A 20,973-nucleotide genomic window follows, 5' to 3' on the forward strand; every position below is an offset into this window, starting at 1 on the left:
TCCTGTACGTCGGTCGAATGACTGGGGTAGGCGGAGCCTAGGAGGGATCATATGACCAGCTTTGCTGGGCTCTTTGCCATTTCCTGTTGGGGAAGGGAATATCCCACAAGTAAGGATGACGCCGTGGACCGGACACACCGTTGGAGAAAGTAATTTATCAGGTAAGCATAAATTCTGTTTTTTGTGCCTTTCGAAATTTCAAGGCAGGAGCAGCATCAACTTCCTCTGCTTCAAAACAAGAGGGAACTGTTGCTCATTCCAGACAGGCCTGGAAACCTAACCAGTCCTGGAACAAGGGCAAGCAGGCCGGAAAGCCTGCTGCTGCCCCCAAGACAGCATGAAGGAACGGCCCCCTATCCGGAAACGGATCTAGTGGGGGGCAGACTTTCTCTCTTCGCCCAGGCGTGGGCAAGAGATGTTCAGGATCCCTGGGTGTTGGAGATCATATCTCAGGGATATCTTCTGGACTTCAAAGCTTCTCCTCCACAAGAGAGATTTCATCTTTCAAGGTTATCAGCAAACCAGATAAAGAAAGAGGCATTCCTAAGCTGTGTGCAAGACCTCCTAGTAATGGGAGTGATCCATCCAGTTCCGCGGACTGAACAAGGACAGGGATTTTATTCAAATCTGTTTGTGGTTCCCAAGAAAGAGGGAACCTTCAGACCAATCTTGGATCTAAAGATCTTAAACAAATTCCTCAGAGTTCCATCATTCAAAATGGAAACTATTCGGACCATCCTACCCATGATCCAAGTGGGTCAGTACATGACCACAGTGGACTTAAAGGATGCCTACCTTCACATACCGATTCACAAAGATCATCATCGGTTCCTAAGGTTTGCCTTTCTAGACAGGCATTACCAATTTGTAGCTCTTCCCTTCGGGTTGGCCACTGCCCCGAGAATTTTTACAAAGGTTCTGGGCTCACTTCTGGCGGTTCTAAGACCGCGAGGCATAGCGGTTGCTCCGTATCTAGACGACATCCTGATACAGGCGTCAAGCTTTCAAATTGCCAGTCTCAAAGATAATTCGCTGGGCAGAGTCTCACTCTTGCCACCTGTCAGCGATCCACATCCCAGGCGTAGAGAACTGGGAGGCGGATTTTCTAAGTCGTCAGACTTTTCATCCGGGGGAGTGGGAACTCCATCCGGAGGTGTTTGCTCAACTGGTCCATCGTTGAGGCAAACCAGAACTGGATCTCATGGCGTCTCGCCAGAATGCCAAGCTTCCTTGTTACGGATCCAGGTCCAGGGACCCGGGAGCAACGCTGATAGATGCTCTAGCAGCTCCTTGGTTCTTCAACCTGGCCTATGTGTTTCCACCGTTTCCTCTGCTCCCTCGACTGATTGCCAAAATCAAACAGGAGAGAGCATCGTGATTCTGATAGCGCCTGCGTGGCCACGCAGGACCTGGTATGCAGACCTAGTGGACATGTCATCTCTTCCACCATGGACTCTGCCTCTGAGGCAGGACCTTCTAATACAAGGTCCTTTCAATCATCCAAATCTAATTTCTCTGAGACTGACTGCATGGAGATTGAACGCTTGATTCTATCAAGGCGTGGCTTCTCCGAGTCAGTCATTGATACCTTAATACAGGCTCGGAAGAAAATCTACCATAAGATATGGCGTAAATATCTTTATTGGTGTGAATCCAAGAGTTACTCATGGAGTAAGGTTAGGATTCCTAGGATATTGTCCTTTCTCCAAGAGGGTTTGGACAAAGGCTTATCAGCTAGTTCTTTAAAAGGACAGATCTCTGCTCTATCTATTCTTTTGCACAAGCGTCTGGCAGAAGTTCCAGACGTCCAGGCATTTTGTCAGGCTTTGGTTAGGATTAAGCCTGTGTTTAAAACTGTTGCTCCCCCGTGGAGCTTAAACTTGGTTCTTAAAGTTCTTCAGGGAGTTCCGTTTGAACCCCTTCATTCCATTGATATTAAACTTTTATCTTGGAAAGTTCTGTTTTTGATGGCTATTTCCTCGGCTCGAAGAGTCTCTGAGTTATCTGCCTTACATTGTGATTCTCCTTATCTGATTTTTCATTCAGACAAGGTAGTTCTGCGTACCAAACCTGGGTTTTTACTTAAGGTGGTTTCTAACAGGAATATCAATCAAGAGATTGTTATTCCATCATTGTGCCCTAATCCTTCTTCAAAGAAGGAACGTCTTTTGCATAATCTGGACGTAGTCCGTGCCTTGAAGTTTTTCTTACAGGCTACTAAAGATTTTCGTCAAACATCTGCCCTGTTTGTCGTTTACTCTGGACAGAGGAGAGGTCAAAAAGCTTCGGCAACCTCTCTCTCCTTTTGGCTTCGGAGCATAATACGCTTAGCCTATGAGACTGCTGGACACCAGCCCCCTGAAAGGATTACAGCTCATTCTACTAGAGCTGTGACTTTCACCTGGGCCTTTAAAAATGAGGCCTCTGTTGAACAGATTTGCAAGGCTGCGACTTGGTCTTCGCTTCACACCTTTTCAAAATTTTACAAATTTGACACTTTTGCTTCTTCTGAGGCTGTTTTTGGGAGAAAGGTTCTACAGGCAGTGGTTCCTTCCGTTTAAGTTCCTGCCTTGTCCCTCCCATCATCCGTGTACTTTAGCTTTGGTATTGGTATCCCACAAGTAATGGATGATCCGTGGACTGGATACACTTACTTAACAAGATAAAACATAATTTATGCTTACCTGATAAATTTATTTCTCTTGTAGTGTATCCAGTCCACGGCCCGCCCTGTCCTTTTAAGGCAGGTCTAAATTTTAATTAAACTACAGTCACCACTGCACCCTATGGTTTCTCCTTTCTCGTCTTGTTTCGGTCGAATGACTGGATATGGCAGTGAGGGGAGGAGCTATATAGCAGCTCTGCTGTGGGTGATCCTCTTGCAACTTCCTGTTGGGAAGGAGAATATCCCACAAGTAATGGATGATCCGTGGACTGGATACACTACAAGAGAAATAAATTTATCAGGTAAGCATAAATTATGTTTTTCACAGAGGAGAACTTTCCTGAAGCATATCAGTCTGACCAAACAGGCACAAACAACTGAGCTGTTGTTTGTGCCTGATAGAGCAATTCTCTTTCTGTATGCTTGTAAATAAAACATAACTGAAAAAAAGTAAAAGAGATGCACTATACTGCTACACTAAAAAGTACACAAGTTAAAAATACAGAGGAGAAAACTATTCCATGAAAAGACAGACATCAGGTGTGTAGGTAGAGATCATTCTATGATGCAAAAAAAACAAACCTGTTTATGCCTAATGACTGACCTTTAACTATGTCAATAGCTGCCAAGCCCCTGCAGATTTGATGGTTGTATTTTATAGCTTGCTCTTACTCCATGTTCACCTGCCGACACACATCAGCCTGTCATCAAGTAGGGGTGTGTCTTTTCAAGATCTGCAATATCCAATATATATGAATTGTGCCAATTGTCAATAAGTAAAAAATGTATGCTGAATATGTCACAGCCAAACTGCTTATAATTGGTCTGGTTGTGGGGTATATAGGGCCGGTCAACACAGATAATCAGCATGCAATTAGTATCCAAAAACGTGACTTTGTACTGACGTGTTTTTGTCAGTATGTATTATCAACTGGTTAGTAATAGCTTCTGATTTGTCAGAATGAAGCATGTGATATTTACTAGTACATGTGCTGCTATCTATGTACATTGTCATCTGGTTAGTAATAATGACTTATCAAATTGCCACTACATGTTCAATGATTTTATCCATCAATTACTATTATTTAATTAATACTATATTGGGTGAAAATAGTTTAAAAAACACACTCTTCTCTCTTTTTCATAGGCTTTTCAACATTTATTTTCCAACGTTTCAGCCCCAACCTGGGCCTTTGTCAAGGTAACATACAATGCAAACTAACACAATATTTATACCCTGTTAAGCCACTCCCCCACTCACTCAGGTGATGCTCTATGACCCTGTGATTCTCTGATTTTCTTAAGGTAGAATCTGAATTCAGTTCACTTAACTGATTACTGGAATTTTCCTTTTCTCTACCTAAAATAAAGCATTAATACATTAGAATACTATAGTCACATGTGCATCACTAGAAAAAAATGTTAGGATTACAGGTTAATAAACATATTTACAAATAACTATTATAACTGATTTATAAACTAACTACTATATCCCCTCCATTGGTGGTACAAGAGTCCACTATAATAATATAATAAAAAATTCAGCTATGGAGTCACTAAACCAACCAGTGGCCCAATACTTGGATGATATTCTACAGGAACTAGTAAAACAAATACCCTCATACATAAGAGACTCTGATCACTTCCTAGAGACACCGAAAGGAATAGAATCTTGTGGGGGATAATATGCTATTTGTTACAATGGATGTCTCAAATCTTTATACCTGCATCCCTCATGAGGAGGGGATTGAGGCAGTTAGGCAGTTGTTACAAGAAAATACTAGTTCTAGGGGGCCTCCTGTAGAATACCTAACCTTACTATTACATTTTATATTGCATAAAAACTATTTCAAATTTGAAAAGGATGTTTTTCTACAGTGCATGGGTACAGCCATGGGCTCTCGGGTAGCACCGAGTTATGCTAATATTTTTATGCATTCATATGAACAGGCTAATATTCTGAATAATTAATTATTCTTACAATATGTTAGGAACTACAGGAGGTTCATAGACAATGTGTTTTTTCTCTGGTATGGTGGTGAAAGTACCCTCACTAAATTCCTGGATGAGATTAATAAAATTCAGGGCCCCATTAGATTTGTCCCTAAATGGGATAAAAAGAAAATTGAGTTTCTGGATATAGAACTATTCAGAGACAATGCCAGGATAGAGACAAGGGTGTATAGAAAGACTACGGATAGAAACACGTTAGTACGATATGAGAGTTTTCACCCAAGACACCTACTTAACTCTATGTCAAAAGCTCAAATGTTGAGAGCAGCGAGACTCACCTCTAAACTGGATGAGGTAGAAAGAGCTGTGGATGAAATGGGTGAAAGATTCTCAGAGAGGGGATACCCAGCCAATATCTTACAAGATAGCAAAACACAGGCAACAATAGCAAAAGAACAAAAAGTGGAGAAAAGGAGAAAGAATGAAGATAAACTATTTTTTGTCACTGAGTATACAACAGACAGTTGGAAAATATGAAAGGCTATCCAGGATAATTGGAAAATCCTACAAGGGGATGAGAGATTAAAATCTTTCACAAAAGAACTCCCAATATTCTCTTATAGAAGGGGACGCTCCTTGAAGGATATGTTAGTACAGGCAGACCCCACTGATAAATATGAAAAACCAGTAAAACATTTTCTGATGAGAAAACCAGGTGTATTTAGGTGTCATGGATGCACTACATGTGATAATCTAATCCTAGGCAACACATTCACACACAACCACACTGGTAGGAGGTATGACATAAGACAGCCATTAAACTGTGAGTCCAAATACGTGGTTTATATGATCAAATGCCAGTGTGGGGACATGTATATTGGAAAGACGGAATGTATGCTGAAGGAGAGAATGGCAGTACATAGGTCCAGCATCAGACAGGCTTTAGAGAAAGGGGAGTCAGATCAGCCTGTGGCTAACATTTTCTGAAAAAGGGCCACTCTGTGTCTAGTCTCAGATGTTGTCCTATAGACCAAATACAACCTCTGAAACAAGGGGGTGATAGAAAGACAATTTTATCACAAAGAGAGGCCAGATGGATCTCTGAACTAGACACAGTCAACCCCAGGGGCTTAAATACACACCTGTCTCTGTCCTGTTTCTTGTAAAATAAGTCATCTGAAACTCAATAAGCTGATTTTTTGATTATATTATTATAGTGGACTCTTGTACCACCAATGGAGGGGATATAGTAGTTAGTTTATAAATCAGTTATAATAGTTATTTGTAAATATGTTTATTACCCTGTAATCCTAACACTTTTTTCTAGTGATGCACATGTGACTATAGTATTCTAATGTATTAATGCTTTATTTTAGGTAGAGAAAAGGAAAATTCCAGTAATCAGTTAAGTGAACTGAATTCAGATTCTACCTTAAGAAAATCAGAGAATCACAGGGTCATAGAGCATCACATGAGTGAGTGGGGGAGTGGCTTAACAGGGTATAAATATTGTGTTAGTTTGCATTGTATGTTACCTTGACAAAGGCCCCCAGGTTGGGGCCGAAACGTTGGAAAATAAATGTTGAAAAACATATGAAAAAGAGAAGAGTCTTTCTTGTATACCTATATTCATTTGTGACTCAGGCTCTAAGAAGTTATTCTAGAGTGCTAACCTTGCATGGAAATATATATATATTCTGCATTAATGGAATACTAAACCCACATTTTGTCTTTCATAATTCAGATAGAGCATGCAATTTTAAGCAACTTTCTAATTTACTCTTATTATCACTTTTTCTTTGTTCTCTTGCTATCTTTATTTAAAAAGCAGGAATGTAAAGCTAAGGAGCAAGCCCATTTTAGATTCCCCACCCTGGATAGCGCTCGCTTATTGGTGGCTACATTTGGTTTTCTTTCAAGACAAAATGGGACTACATAAGCAGTCGATTAATTCATTAGAGATCTGCACAAATCACATACCTACTAACCTCCACTACTTGTAGTTAAAGGGTGATATCTGATTGGAAATCTGGGCAGAGGGTGGAAGCTAAGCAGTGACCGCTGAATTGAGTGAAGTCCTTTAACAGTGGATATGAGATTTCCTGAGAAGCCGTTGATTTAATCCTGAATTTGAAGCTGTGTAAAAGATATCCTCACAGGGAAAGGAACCAGCTGTATGTCTGGCTGCATTGATTAGTGGGTTAAGGAGACTGATACACAGTGAAGGAAGATGGTGCTGCAGGAGATATTCAAAGGTTGTTACAGCCTCCAGAATCCAACAGCAGTTCAGTATGACATACAGTCCTAACACCAAAATATTATTTTGTGATTTGGATAGAACGTACAATTTTAAACAACTTTCCCATTCACTTCTATTATCAATTGTGTTTCATTCTCTTGTTATCCTTTGCTGAATGATCAGCATTGCACTACTAGCAGCTAGCTGAACACATCTAGTTAGCTAATCACAAAAGACAAATGTGTGCAGGCACCAATGAGCAGCTAGCTCTCACTAGTGTAGGATACATGTGTGCGTATTCTTTTTCAACGAGGGATAACAAGCAAACCAAGCACATTTGAAAATAGAAGTGAATTTAAAAGTGTCTTAAAATGACCTGCTCTATCTGAATTCTGCAAGTTTAGTTTTGACTTTCCTATATCTTAAAGAGTCAATAAATCACTTAATTTAATAACAGTTGTATAGAGCTGGTAACAATACCAAGCAATCTCTGGTAGTGGTAGACAAGTATTTGCATTTAAGATGATGTCACCTGGGTGATATTACAGTGCCATAAAACATGTTGGGCTCTGTGCATATCCTAAAAGGGCTAATTAAAGGGACAGTCAAGTTCAAAAAAACTTTCATGATTTAAATAGGGAATGTAATTTTAAACAACTTTTCAATTTACTTTTATCACCAATTTTGCTTTGTTCTCTTGGTATTCTTAGTTGAAAGCTAAATCTAGGAGGTTCATATGCTAATTTCTTAGACCTTGAAGGCTGCCTCTAATCTGAATGCATTTTGACCACTAGAGGGCATTAGTTCATGTGTTTCATATAGATAACATTGAGCTCATGCACGATAAGTTACCCTGGAGTGAGCACTGACTGGCTAAAATGCAAGTCTGTCAAAAGAACTGAAATAAGGGGGCAGTCTGCAGAGGCATAGATATAAGGTAATCACAAAGGTAAAAAGTGTATTTCATTAACGGTGTTGGTTATGCAAAACTGGGTAATGGGTAATAAAGGGATTATCTTTCTTTTTAAATAACAAAAATTCTTGTGTTGACTGTCCCTTTTAAGTAAAAATAGTATGCATAACTGCTGGTGCAATGCCGCCCCCTGCAGATTCGCGGCCAATCGGCCGCTAGCAGGGGGTGTCAACCCGATCGTATTCGATTGGGTTGATTTCTGTCCGCGGCCTCAGAGCAGGGGACAAGTTATGGAGCAGCGGTCTTGATAAATATGCACCTAAAACTTTACACTTATTTTGTCAATATTTAAACGGCTAATGAAACCTTAAAAATGCCATCTGCATGTTATTCTCAGACTAATCTTTTTTTTAATGCATCATTCTATCTAGTATTTGTTTAAGACTGGATTACAATTGGAGCGCTAATTTATCACGTATCTGTAAACGAGCAAAGTCGCCAGTTTATGGACGTGCAATAAATAACCAGCCATTACAAGTGGCTGGGTATTGCTACCACGAACTTGTAATGGCTGGACAGGAGCGAGCTGCACTTAGTGCTATGGCGCGGTCGGGCCGGGCTGTGACTATACAGCTGGCCCGATGCGCTGACTAAAAATAACAGACCCGCTCAGCAGAGAGCGGGTCTGTAAAAGCGCCGTATTTTAGCAAATTAAACGGTAAAAAATGCGTTTATGGCTATAGGACCTAAATAATGTTATATAATTCTGCACTATGTGCAGAATTATATAACATTATTTTTAAGGTTTACTGTCCCTTTAACCAGAGGTCAGACCCCAAATTGTTCCCCAATTCCCCCCCCAAATAAATTGTGTAGTGGCTATTCTAAATTAAAAAATATTAGCATCTTTTTTTAAAAGCAGTTTTTGGGGTTAAAAGTGGTGGCTGTGGAGTGTTAGAAAAGTGCCTTTACATTGCAGTCTATGGGAACTGTGGGTTCCCTGTAAATATATATGTATATGCTTATATACATATATAATTATGTGGTAATGTGTTTATACTCCTATTAACACATAAGTTACGTATATATGTAAAAAAGCATATACATATATATTTAAATTTGCTGCCCATCACTGCGCGACCCCCTTCACTCTTGTGAGCACAACACTTCCGTGCAATGCGAACACAACCTAACTTGTAATACCAGCGCAGATTTGCGTGTGCTGGTATTACTAAGTGGAGTGGAAATATCGATTTCGCAAAAGCAATATTTTGTGCTCCACTTGTAATCTAGCCCTCAGTGCTTAATGTCCCTTTAAGGCTGGAGAAAAGAATATATATATATAAGTAGCCATGCTAGTCCAGAGATTTAGATATCAATAGAGCAAGGATACTTTTTTATATATATTTTTTGGACTAACTATACATTTATAAGTTGTTGTTCGTGAAGTCATAGAATAGGAGTTCCATGCATACTTTGATGAAAAGTTTGGTCTTTAAAATCCTTGATGCTGCCATTGTTTTTATAAATTTAAAATTGTGTGTGCTATCAAATATCACAGCAAATCTAAATATGTGAAAGCGAGAGCGGTGGTGGTATCATTTTACTACTTCTTCTTGCTTCTCTTATTTAAATACCTCTCTCTGTATTTACCTCCTCAATTTGCTGTAATGTGAGCTCAGGACATGTAAAATCTGGCACCCAGATCATACATGGTAGACAAATGCATGTTATTATTATTATTATCATTGGTTATTTGTAGAGTGCCAACAGGTTCCGAAGTGCAATAAACATGGGTATAATATGCAAGGTAGATTATATAGGGAATAAGTGGGTAGATGGCCCTGCCAATAGTTACACTGTTGTAGTCAGCTGTCATGAAGGTGATCTACAAACCGCTGGACTCATAGCTTTACATGCTAAAGGGGTTCAAGGGGATAACAGAAGGAGTAGAGGAGCTTAGTGAAACTAAGGTAAGAAAAGGTTAACAAATAATATATGCATCCCTGAACATTAGAATCTTTAAGTAGTGCATGAAACTCTTGGCAGCGATAATAGTGGATTAAAATCTTAGTTGTGTCATGTGTGAGGAAATGTTGAATTTTGGAGATGTTTTTAAGGTGCAAAGGGCAGGAATTAGCCAAAGACTAGATGTGATGAGTGAAAGAAAGGTATGGGTCAATTGTGACTCCAAGACATTGGGCATGCAGCGTTGGTGTAATAATGTTATTGTCAATAGTCATAGAAAGCTGGAGGGTAGAGATTTTAGAAGAAGGAAGGGAAAATAAGGGGCTCAGTTTTGGAGAACTTTAGCCTAAAGGGACAGTCTAGTCAAAATGTAACTTTCTTTCGTAAAATGATGATGGTCTGCAGTCCTCCATAACATATGTGATATATTTCCCACCATCAAGAAGAGTTCAAGAACCCATACAAGAGCTTTAAAACCCTCTGACCTCTCATCTCTCTCTTAGTTTTGTTCTTGGCATTGTAGGAGATGGTTGAGAATAGAGGTGTTTCCAGCTACTTTCTTATGGATTACAAATTGGGAGCTCAGACCTATGTGAGACCCAGAGTCCCCGGGAGTATTGTTTACAAAGAAGACAGAAAAGAGTATTCACAGCAGCTGGGTGATACAGGGACATAGGAATACCCTGTTATGTGCGCAATATTTCTCTATGCCATAACTATCCTCAGGCATTGCTAGGATTTGTCCCTAGCCTCCACCTGAGGGAATTAGGTATTTCCTGCTGCAATCCTCTGCAGTACTCAATACCTGCAAGGGACGGGCTCTCTACTGGATACTGATACAGCTTCATTGACATGGATTTACATAACTGATAAGCCAGTGGTGGGGTGCTGCGTAAGCTAAGTGACATTACACAGCAAACACACAGTCCAGAGGCTATTTTTAGGTACTCTGATACAGGTACAGCATAGCCAGATGGACTTTATTTGCTCTCCTCATGACACATCATTTTTTTTTCCGCTCAGCTCCCTACCTGTCCTTTCATTATCAGGGACATAGTCAGGGAAGCCTGGGATGCTTTGCAGCCCTCTGTCAACTCTGAAGGCACTTATGTATGTCCCTTTAAGAAAACTGCCATCTGCTTACTGCAGTGAGCGGTTCAGTAGAGGAGGCCCCGGTTAGGCAGGGGAACAGTATTTTATTGTAGTGTATGTTTTATGCTTGGTGCATAAAACATACACTAAAATAAAATACTGTTCCCCTGTACCTCCGGTTTTGCATGAAAAGCAGCCACATTTCTCAGAACGAAGTTTGCACAATACTTGTCATTTAGGAGGATTCTACTCATTTTACTCCAGAATTTAAAAATAGCATTTACACAATTGTGACAAATTGTTCCTGATCCTGAATATGACAATGGCTTTAGATTTAAAGTGGAGCATATCCGTAGCTTATTGCTTGAGTTTTTAAAAGCATTCTGAGGAAAAGCCTGTTCAGTTAAATATTGATTTCAAAGCTCCACCAGAAATTCCACAGGTGTTTTTAAAGGGTCACTAAACCCAAAAACTTTCTTTCATAATTGAAGTAGAGAATACAATTTTAAACAACATTCCAATTTACTTCTATTATCTAATTTCTTCATTTTTTAGATATCCTTTGTTAAAGAAATAGCAATGCACATGTGTGAGCCAATCACACGAGGCATCTATGTGCAGCAACCAATCAGTAGCTACTGAGCCTATCTGGATATGCTTTTCAGCCAAGTATATCAAGAGAATGAAACAAATTAGATCATAGAAGTAAATTAGAAAGTTGTTTAAAATAGTATGCTCTTTCTAAATCATGAAAGAAAAAATGTGGGTTTCATGTCCCTTTAAGTCCCTTTAAGTCCCTTATGTAGTCTCTGACTATATTGCCAATGAATGGAAAAAGCCAGGTGTGCCTTTTGCTCCTTCCACCAGATTTAAGAAAATGTACCACTTTCCGGAACCGAATGTGGAAGTGTGGGAAACAATTCCTGAGGTTGATGGAGCTATTTTTACCCTTGCCAAATGTACAACTATCCCTTTGGAGGATAGCACTTTATTCAGAGATACAATGGACTGCAAACTGGAGTCTTTCTTAAGGAAACTCTTTCTTCAAACTTTTTTTTTTTTTTTTTACTTAAACCAGCAGTGTCTCTCACCTGTGTGGCTGCAGCAGGAACACTATGGGTGTGACTCCCTAGCCAAAATGGTGGCGGACAGCACCTCTACTGAGGACTTGCAAAATTGCATTAAAGGGCCATGATACCCAAATGTTGAAACACTTGAAAGTGAGGCAGAATAGCTGTAAAAAGCTGAAAATATCACCTGAACATCTCTGTAAAAAAGAAAAATATTTTACCTCAAAATGTCCTAAGTATTCACACCCCAAGGTAAAGGACTTTAAGCAGCAAATCAGTATGCCTGTCCCTGGATCTGCAAGGGAGTGAGCTTTGTGCACACTCATGTTATTTTCCTATTCAGTTTAAGGAAGTTTACTATGAAATCTCATGAGATTTAAGTGAAATCTCATGAGATCACAGTAAAAGAGTTCATGACCTCAGCACTGTTGATGCTGATTGGCTGCAGTTCATTTCTTCATTTTTTTTTAAATGATTTTTTTTACCTGCTGCTGGACAACAGCTGAAGTATAACTTTTTACACAGCACTTACTCTGCTGAGCTGAGGAAATTGTGAGGTAGAATATCTTCCTTTTTTACATAAAGATGATCAGGGGATATATTCCTGTTAGCTTTTTACAGTTATGCTGCATTAGTTTCAAGTGATTTTGCATATGAGTATTATAGTAACATAGTAGATAAGGTTGAAAAAAAGACTGAAGTCCATCGAGTTCAACCTATACAAATCTAAAATACTTACAAAAAGCTCCAGTTAAGCTTAAATAACCCCATTAAAATGTGACCCATTTAATACTAGCAATCATATCCATGAATTTTGTTTGTATACAGAAACTTATCCAGACTATTTTTAAATGTATCTATGGTATTGGCATTCACTACCTCCTTTGGTAATGAGTTCCACAATTTTATTGCTCTCACAGTGAAAAAAACGTTTCCGTTGCAGGAGATTAAATCTCCTTTCCTCCAACCTTAAATTATGACCTCTTGTCAGAAACAATTTTCTTGGAATAAACAGAGCTTCTGCCATCTCTGTATATGGGCCTTGAATATATTTATATAAAGTAATCATGTCACCTCTCAAGCGCCTTTTTTCTAAAGAAAACAGACCCAGTTTGGCTAGCCTCTCCTCATAGGTTAATTTCTCCAATCCCCTTATTAGCTTTGTGGCCCTTCTCTGAACTTTTTCTAGTTCTGCAATATCTTTTTTAGCAATTGGTCCCCAGAACTGCACTCCAAACTCAAGGTGAGGTCTTACCAGGGCTTTATATAATGACAGAATTATGCTTTCCTCCCTTGAATCAATGCCTCTTTTAATACATGCTAGTATCTTATTAGCCTTTGAAGCCGCTGACCTGCATTGTGCACCCATTTTTAGCTTGTTATCTATTACTACTCCCAAATCCCTTTCCTCCTGTGTTTGGCTAAGTCTTGTCCCATTTAAAAAATACGCAGCCTGCTTATTTTTACTTCCAAAATGTAGAACCTTGCATTTTTCCGTATTAAATCTCATTTTCCATTCACTTGCCCATAGTTCTAATTTTAGCAAATCCCTTTGTAAAGACAGTTCGTCCTGCTCTGACCTTATGACCTTACTTAACTTAGTATCATCTGCAAAAATAGAGATGTCGCTATTTAATCCTTGCTCCAAGTCATTTATAAAAATATTAAAAAGAACAGGGCCCAGTACTGATCCCTGGGGTACTCCACTGATTACCTTTGTCCAATCTGAGTATGATCCATTTACTACTACTCGTTGTTCCCTATATTTTATCCAGTTATTTATCCATAAACTTACATTTTCAGCTATTCCCAGTCCCTTAATTTTGTGCATTAATCTCTCATGTGGCACTGTATCAAATGCCTTTGCAAAATCTAAGTATATCACATCCACTGATTCCCCTTTATCTATATTTTTACTTACTTCCTCGTAGAATCTAATTAGATTAGTTTGACATGATCTATTTCTCCTAAAGCCATGCTGATTAGAACTCATAATCTTGTTTACACGAATATGCTCATAAATATAATCCCTTATAATCCCTTCAAATATCTTCCCCACTATTGATGTCAGACTAACTGGTCTATAGCTTCCTGGATCATCCCTGCTTCCCTTTTTGAAGAGTGGCACCACATCAGCTTTACGCCAATCCTGGGGTACCATGCCTGAGGATAATGAGTCTTGAAAAATTAAGAGTAAAGGTTTGTCTATAACAGTGCTAAGTTCCCTTAACACCCTTGGGTGTATTCCATCTGGGCCTGGAGTTTTATTTACCTTAATATTTTCCAGTTTTTTCCTGATATCCTCTAAACAAAACCCAATTAGTGGTATGGACTGGCATGTTCTATTATGTTCAAAAGTATCATTCAATGGTTCCTCTCTTGTGTATACTGAAGAAAAAAACTGGTTTAGTACCTCAGCCTTCTCCCTGTCATTATTTATCATGCTACCCTCCACGCATTTTAATGTACCTATATTATCCTTCTTAGATTTTTTGCTATTTATGTACTTAAAGAACCTTTTAGGGTTAGACTTAGAATCCTTAGCAATTAATTTTTCATTTTCAATTTTGGCTAATTTGATTGCTTTTTTGCATGCTTTGTTACATTCCTTATAAATATTGTATGCTGAGTCTGTACTATTTTCTTTTAATAATTTAAATGCCCTACGTTTTTTCCTAATTTCTCTTAACACATTTTTATTTAGCCATAACGGCTTTGTTTTTTTTATTTTTACTTTTATAACCATATGGTATGTGTTGATATGTATATTTATTTAACACATTTTTAAATATTATCCATTTATTCTCTGTATTTTTATTAGAAAATACATTGTCCCAATTTATATTATTTAATGATTTCCTTAAATCGTTGAATTTTGCTTTCTTGAAATTAAAAGTCTTAGTTAAGCCTTTAAAACACTGCATTTGAAAATAGATTTCAAATGTGACCATGTTATGATCACTGTTACCCAAATGTTCTTTAACTTCTATGTTTGATATTATATCTGTATTGTTTGATAGCACTAAATCCAATATAGCTTTACTCCTAGTTGGCTCCTCTATTAATTGTGACAAGAAGTTATCCCTGAGAACATTTAAAAATCTATCCCCCTTAGCTGAATTACTAGTTTCATTGGCCCAGTTTATATCAGGGTAGTTAAAATCTCCCATAATTACAGCACTGTTATTAGCAGCCTTACCTATTTGGATAAGTAGTTGAGTTTCCTCCGGGTCACTAATGTTGGGAGGCTTGTAGCATGTTCCTAGTAATATTTTTTTAGGATTTTTCCCCCCACTCTTTATTTCAACCCACAGGGTCTCTACATTGTCACTTGTATCATAAATATCTTCCCTTATTGTAGGTTTAAGGTTAGGTTTAATATACATGCAGATTCCTCCACCCCTTTTATTATTCCTGTCCCTCCTAAATAATGTATACCCCTCTAAGTTAACTGCCCAGTCATGTGAATCATCCCACCAAGTTTCAGTTATACTGATAACATCATAGTCCTCTTCTGCAACTAAGAGCGTCAGCTCCCCCATTTTACCTGTCATGCTTCTTGCATTTGTTGTCATACATTTAATTTTCATGTGCTTTCTGCTGCTACTCTGTGTGCTTTCCTCTATATTTTCTAATGTGACATTTCTTAAGTCATCCCTTCCTTGAGATATTAAGGGATTGTCATATTTACAGACTGATCTCTCTGTTCTATTTTGTTCTAACTGACCCTCCCCCCCTTTGCCTAGTTTAAAAGGTTCTCTAAACGTGCTACCATCCTTTCCCCCAACACACCTGCACCCATGTCATTCAGGTGCAATCCATCCTTACTGTACAAATTGTACCCTAGTGAAAAATCAGCCCAGTGTTCTAAAAAGTCAAACCCCTCATTTTTACACCATGTCTTTAGCCATGAATTAACAGACCTTAACTCCTTCTGCCTTACTGAATTAGCACACGGCACTGGTAATATCTCAGAAAATATTACTTTGGAGGTCCTTGCTTTAAGCTTGCTACCTAACTCCCTGAAGTCATTTTTTAGGACTCTCCATCTCCCACCGATTCCTTCATTAGTACCAATATGCACCATGACTGCAGGATCAGACCCACATCCCTCTAACCAGGGGCGGTTCTACAGGGGGGCCTACAGGGGCCGGTGCCCCTGTAAAAATGTCCCCGGCCCCCCCTGTTAGATCGTAACTTAGAGTAGAGAACAGACAGGCAGGAGAGCTGAGAGGGCAGACTGACATGATGATTGATCGATCTAATTAATTAGCAAAAGCTTAAGGGAGACAGAGGTATAGGGAGTGTCTTGAGATCCACGTATGTCATAAGTGGGGGCAAGATGGTAGACAAGAAGAAAAGTGGAAGTCTAACCGACCATTGAATCCTTAAATGTGTAAATTGCAGTGCACAGATATCAATATGGTGCTTATGTTATCAACACATTTGTTTTAGCTTATGGGTATTTGTTGTATTAATGTTGTGTATCAATTTGCTCTTCAAATTGATTTACATGATCATCATCTAAAATTTTTGTTAGACAATATTAGTCAGCTTATTGTGTGTTGTGTGCGGTTTTTAATTGTTTAAGGTAACTATTTTCTTGAAGTATTTGTATATACTTTCTAAGTTGTATTTTGCTTAAAGATGCAATTTATACCATATTCTTAATACCTTGAGCTGTGTAAGGAAAGTCACAAAAAGGTAAAATCTGTCATCTTAATGAGCATGTGTCCATGTAAAATTTTTAAAATGTGGCCCTTATATCAAGGCTTTATACATATATAATAAATGTATATCTATATTTTTTTTAATGTGCCCCTCTGATTAAACACTGGCCCCACTTTGCCCCCCCCAGTAAAATTTGTCTAGAACCGCCACTGCTTCTAACAATCTATCAATACGCTCCACAATATGCCTAACACGAGCCCCTGGAAGACAGCAAACTGTTCTATGTAAAGGGTCTGGATGACAAATTACCCTATCAACCTTCCTAATAATAGAGTCTCCTACCACCAACATCTGCCTCTGGCCCTGACTTGTATGCCCCTCTTCCATGACTGAAGGACTGCCCACCATAGTATGCTCCTCTTCCACAGCTAAAGGACTGTTCACTATACTAGGCAACACAGCCCTCTCTGACACTGCCACCCCTGAACTGATATCCCCAACATCTTCACTTAATCTGGCAAATCTATTGGGGTGTACCAGCTCAGAACTGGCCTGTCTCTTCCACTTACCTTTACTTCGCCCTCTGACTGTGACCCAGCTACATCCTGGAGTCTCCTCATCTGAATCCTCCCCATTCCCACTGCTGGAACCATTAACAACCAGCTCAGTCCTATCCATTTCCCTTTCAAGTGTCTGAATTTCATGTAGTGTTGCAATTCGTTCCTCCAGATCCCCAATATGAGTTTCTAAAGAGACAATATGCTCACACTTGCCACAAACATATAATCCCAGAAGCGGCTGCTCCAGTGATGCAAACATGTGGCAAGCTGTACACTGAATGAGATTCTCACACATTCTTAATAAAAGGTTTAACTTAAAAGTATAAAATATATTTCCCCTTGGTTACCCCAAAACCTTGTTTGCCTAACTACCTTGGTTAGCTAACTATAATACTTAAACAGACAATCTTACTTTAACAGAGAATCAATACAGCAACCCTTAAAGAGCAAGCTCCTAGAGTAAATGTGCTAAATTTATAATCTAGCTAGGCCCAAACAGCTGAAAAAAAAATCCCACCCCTAATTACCCACACAGGAAACAAAAAAAAAAAAAAAAAAAAGTTTAGTCCCTTTTTAAAGCCCTTACAAAGGCTCAAACATTTATGTGTGGTTCTGTGATGGACATTATCAAGATCAATGTCAAAAATATGTCTATGGCAGTACTGGCAAGAAGAACCTTATGGTTAAAATTTTTGGTCATCAGACATGGTATCAAAGAATAGACTGATGATTCAGATTCTATTCGGTTCGTACTTGGACTCTATTATTAAGACGGTTACTGGTTGGAAGTGAGCCTTTCTTCCTCAGGATAAAAAATCCAAAGGAACATACAGATGAGGGGATCAGTTTTGTTCCTTTCGCTCTTTAGAAGATTAGAGGTCTACCTCTTACCAGAATCTGAGCCCTCCAAGTCAGCCTGTAAGCCTGGTTTTTAGTGGGCTAAGAGCAAGAAGTCCAACACCACCACTAAATAAGCATGAAGGTGCGGCCCCAGGCTAGATTCTGTTCTGATAGGGGGCAGACTACGTCTTTTTCATAAGGCCTGGTTCAGGTCAATCTAGAACCCCTGGGTTAAAAATATCATTTCACAGGGTTACAGGATAGGTTTTTCAGTCCAGACCTTCTCTAAGATTATTCTTTCTGTCTCATGTTCCCAAACTTTAGTCAAAGACAGTGGCCTTTCTGTGTGAGGATATAGGTGTAATTATCCCAGTACCTGTGTCTCAACAAGATCAAGGGTTTTACTCCAATCTGTTCATTGACCGAAAGAAGGAAGGGACTTACAGACCTGTTCTAGACCTAAAGTCTTTAAATATCTTCCTCAGGGTTCCCACTTTCAGATGGAAACCATTCGCACAATATTACCCTTCATTTAACAGGGTCACTTTATGACTACTATAGACCGCAAGGATGCATACCTGCAAATTCCCATCCACAGGGATCACTATTAGTTCCTGGGATTTGCATATATAGACAAATATTACCAGTTTGTCGCTCTTCCATTTGGGCTAGCTACAGCTCCATGCATCTTTCCAAAGGTGCTGGGTGCTCTGTTAGCAGTGATCAGTGCTCAGAGTATTTCAATTACACCGTATCTGGACAACATACAAATGCAAGCTCCTTCCCTGTCACTAGTGATCACTCATACTCGCAACCTTCTGTTATTTCTTCAAGAGCATGTTTGGGAAATCAGTTAGCCAAAAGTTCATTATATCCTGCTACAAGGGTAACATTTCTAGGAGTCATAATAGATTCATTCCTTATGCGTCTGTTCCTGACAGAACCGCGTAGGATAAAACTTCAGAGAGCATGTCTCTCCCTGCAGAGTATTTTATTTTCATCTGTAGCTCACTGCATGGAGGTGGAGGTTTTTATGGTAGCTGCTTCAGACATGGTTTCTTTTCTCTGCCTTCACTTGCGTCCCCTTCAATTAGCCATTCTCAGTCAGTGGTCAAATAATTATCTTTATTTGGAGAAACAAATCGCTCTGGATTCATCCGTTAGATAATTTCTGTCTTGGTGGACACAAGGTCCTTCTTTGACCCTGGGGCATCTTTCCTTCATCCTTCATGGGCCATTATACCGACAGAGGCCAGTGTATTAGGCTGGGGGTCAGTCTGTAATTTTCGAAGAGTGCAAGGAGTTTGATCTCCTTCAGAGGCAAGGTTACCATTGGACATTCTGGAACTTTGAGTGATTCTCCAGGCTTTTCAGGTCTGGCCCTTATTGAAGGAGGAAAAGTTTATCCGCTTCCAGTTGGACAACATTACAGTGGTGGCCTACATAAATCATCAAGGAGGTACCCACAGTCCACTGGCCATGCAGGAAGTGTCTCCAATTCTGTCCTTGGCAGAGACAAACCAATGCTCCCTATCAGCGATTCACATCCCAGGTGTCCACAACTGGGAAGCGGATTACCTCAGCCGTCAATCGGTTGATCCAGGAGAATGGTGTCTCCATCAGGAAATATTGAATCATGATCAAATGGGGCCTACCGGACATAGATCTAATGGCTTCTCACTTAAATCACAAACTTCCAAGATATTGTGTGAGATCAAGCGATCCAAGGGCTCAAATGATATAAGCCTTGGTATGTCCATGGGAATTTCCTCTAGCATACCTGTTTCCTCCATTTCTTCTTCCGAGAGTCATTGCTCGGATCAAACAGCAGTCAGCATCAGTAGTAATAATTGCTCCAGCCTGACCCCACAGGACATGGTATGCGGATCTAGTGCAGATTTCCTTCTCTCCTCCAAGGCTTCTTCCTCTGAGACTAGACCTGTTATCACAAGGTCCTCTTTTCCATCAGGATCTCAAATCTCTAAATTTAACATACGTGGAGGTTAACCTTCTAGTTTTAAGACATAGAGGATTCTCAGATTCGGTTATTAAAACTCTGATACAAGCTAGGAAACCTGTGACTCAAAAAAGATTTAATCTTCAGTTCTTACAAGATGGCCTTCACAAGGCTTTATCAGCTATATCCCTGAAAGGTCAAATTACTGCTTTATCTGTTCTTTTTCATAGGAAGTTGGCTAAACTTCCAGATGTTCAGACCTTTATCCAAGCGTAAGACTTATTCCAGTTGTAAAACCTATTTCTCCACCCTGGAATTTGAACCTAGTTCTCTCAGCACTACAAGGTCCTCCCTTTGAACCAGTGCACTCCATTGACATCAAGCTGTTGTCTTGGAAGGTACTTTTCTTGTTAGCAATCATTTCTGCAAGAAGAGTTTCTGAATTTTCAGCACTATTTTGTGATCTTCATTTTTTACAATGACAAAGCTGTACAGTACTTCATACCAAATATGATTTTCTTTCTAATCTAGGTTCTTACGGATAATATCATTCAAGAAATTGTTCCTTCTCTGTATTCTAACTAAGGAAAGATTGTTGCATCTGGACATGGTCAGAGCTTTAAAGTTCTATCTCCAAGCTACTAAAGAGTTCAGGAAAACTTCTAGTTTGTTTGTACATTACTCTGGGTCTCGTGCAGGGCAAAAAACTACTAAGGTAGCGTTGGCTTCTTGGCTTAAACAAGTAATTTACCAGGCTTACTTGGTGACGGGTAACTCACCTCCTAAACGTATCACAGCTCACTCTACAAAGAGTAGTGGCAACATTGTGGGCCTTTAAGAATTATTTATCTTTGGAGCAGATATGCAAAGCTGCCACATGGTCTTCTCTGCATACTTTTTCCAAATTTTATAATTTTGATGTTTTTGCTTCTTCACAAGCAGCTTTTGGCAGGAACGTCCTTCAGGCTGTGATGTTGGCTAAATAGGAACTGTCAGAGACAGATTTTTCCCAACCCTTCTGTAACATAGACCATCTGCTTGGGTA

At 39.3% G+C, this 20,973-nt stretch overlaps 1 protein-coding gene across 4 annotated transcripts in view; it reads left to right on the forward strand.

Annotated features, from left to right (window-relative positions):
- ERI3 (ERI1 exoribonuclease family member 3) overlaps positions 1-20,973 on the forward strand; it is a 922,564-nt gene that overhangs the window by 65,736 nt on the left and 835,855 nt on the right. Inside the window, exons 1-2 of one of the 4 annotated variants that reach the window (XM_053693394.1) lie at positions 3,836-3,866; positions 5,995-6,093. The exons of 1 other annotated variant lie outside the window; for it this stretch is intronic. In XM_053693394.1, the coding sequence (XP_053549369.1) occupies positions 6,090-6,093 (4 nt within the window). In that variant the 5' untranslated portion in view covers positions 3,836-3,866; positions 5,995-6,089. Of the gene's footprint in view, positions 1-3,835; positions 3,867-5,994; positions 6,094-20,973 lie in introns of those variants that run through there. 2 more of the 4 variants (XM_053693393.1, XM_053693396.1) reach the window with 2 other exon arrangements.

This window comes from Bombina bombina, chromosome 10 (assembly GCF_027579735.1).
Source record: "Bombina bombina isolate aBomBom1 chromosome 10, aBomBom1.pri, whole genome shotgun sequence".
Classification (NCBI taxonomy): Eukaryota; Metazoa; Chordata; class Amphibia; order Anura; family Bombinatoridae; genus Bombina; species Bombina bombina.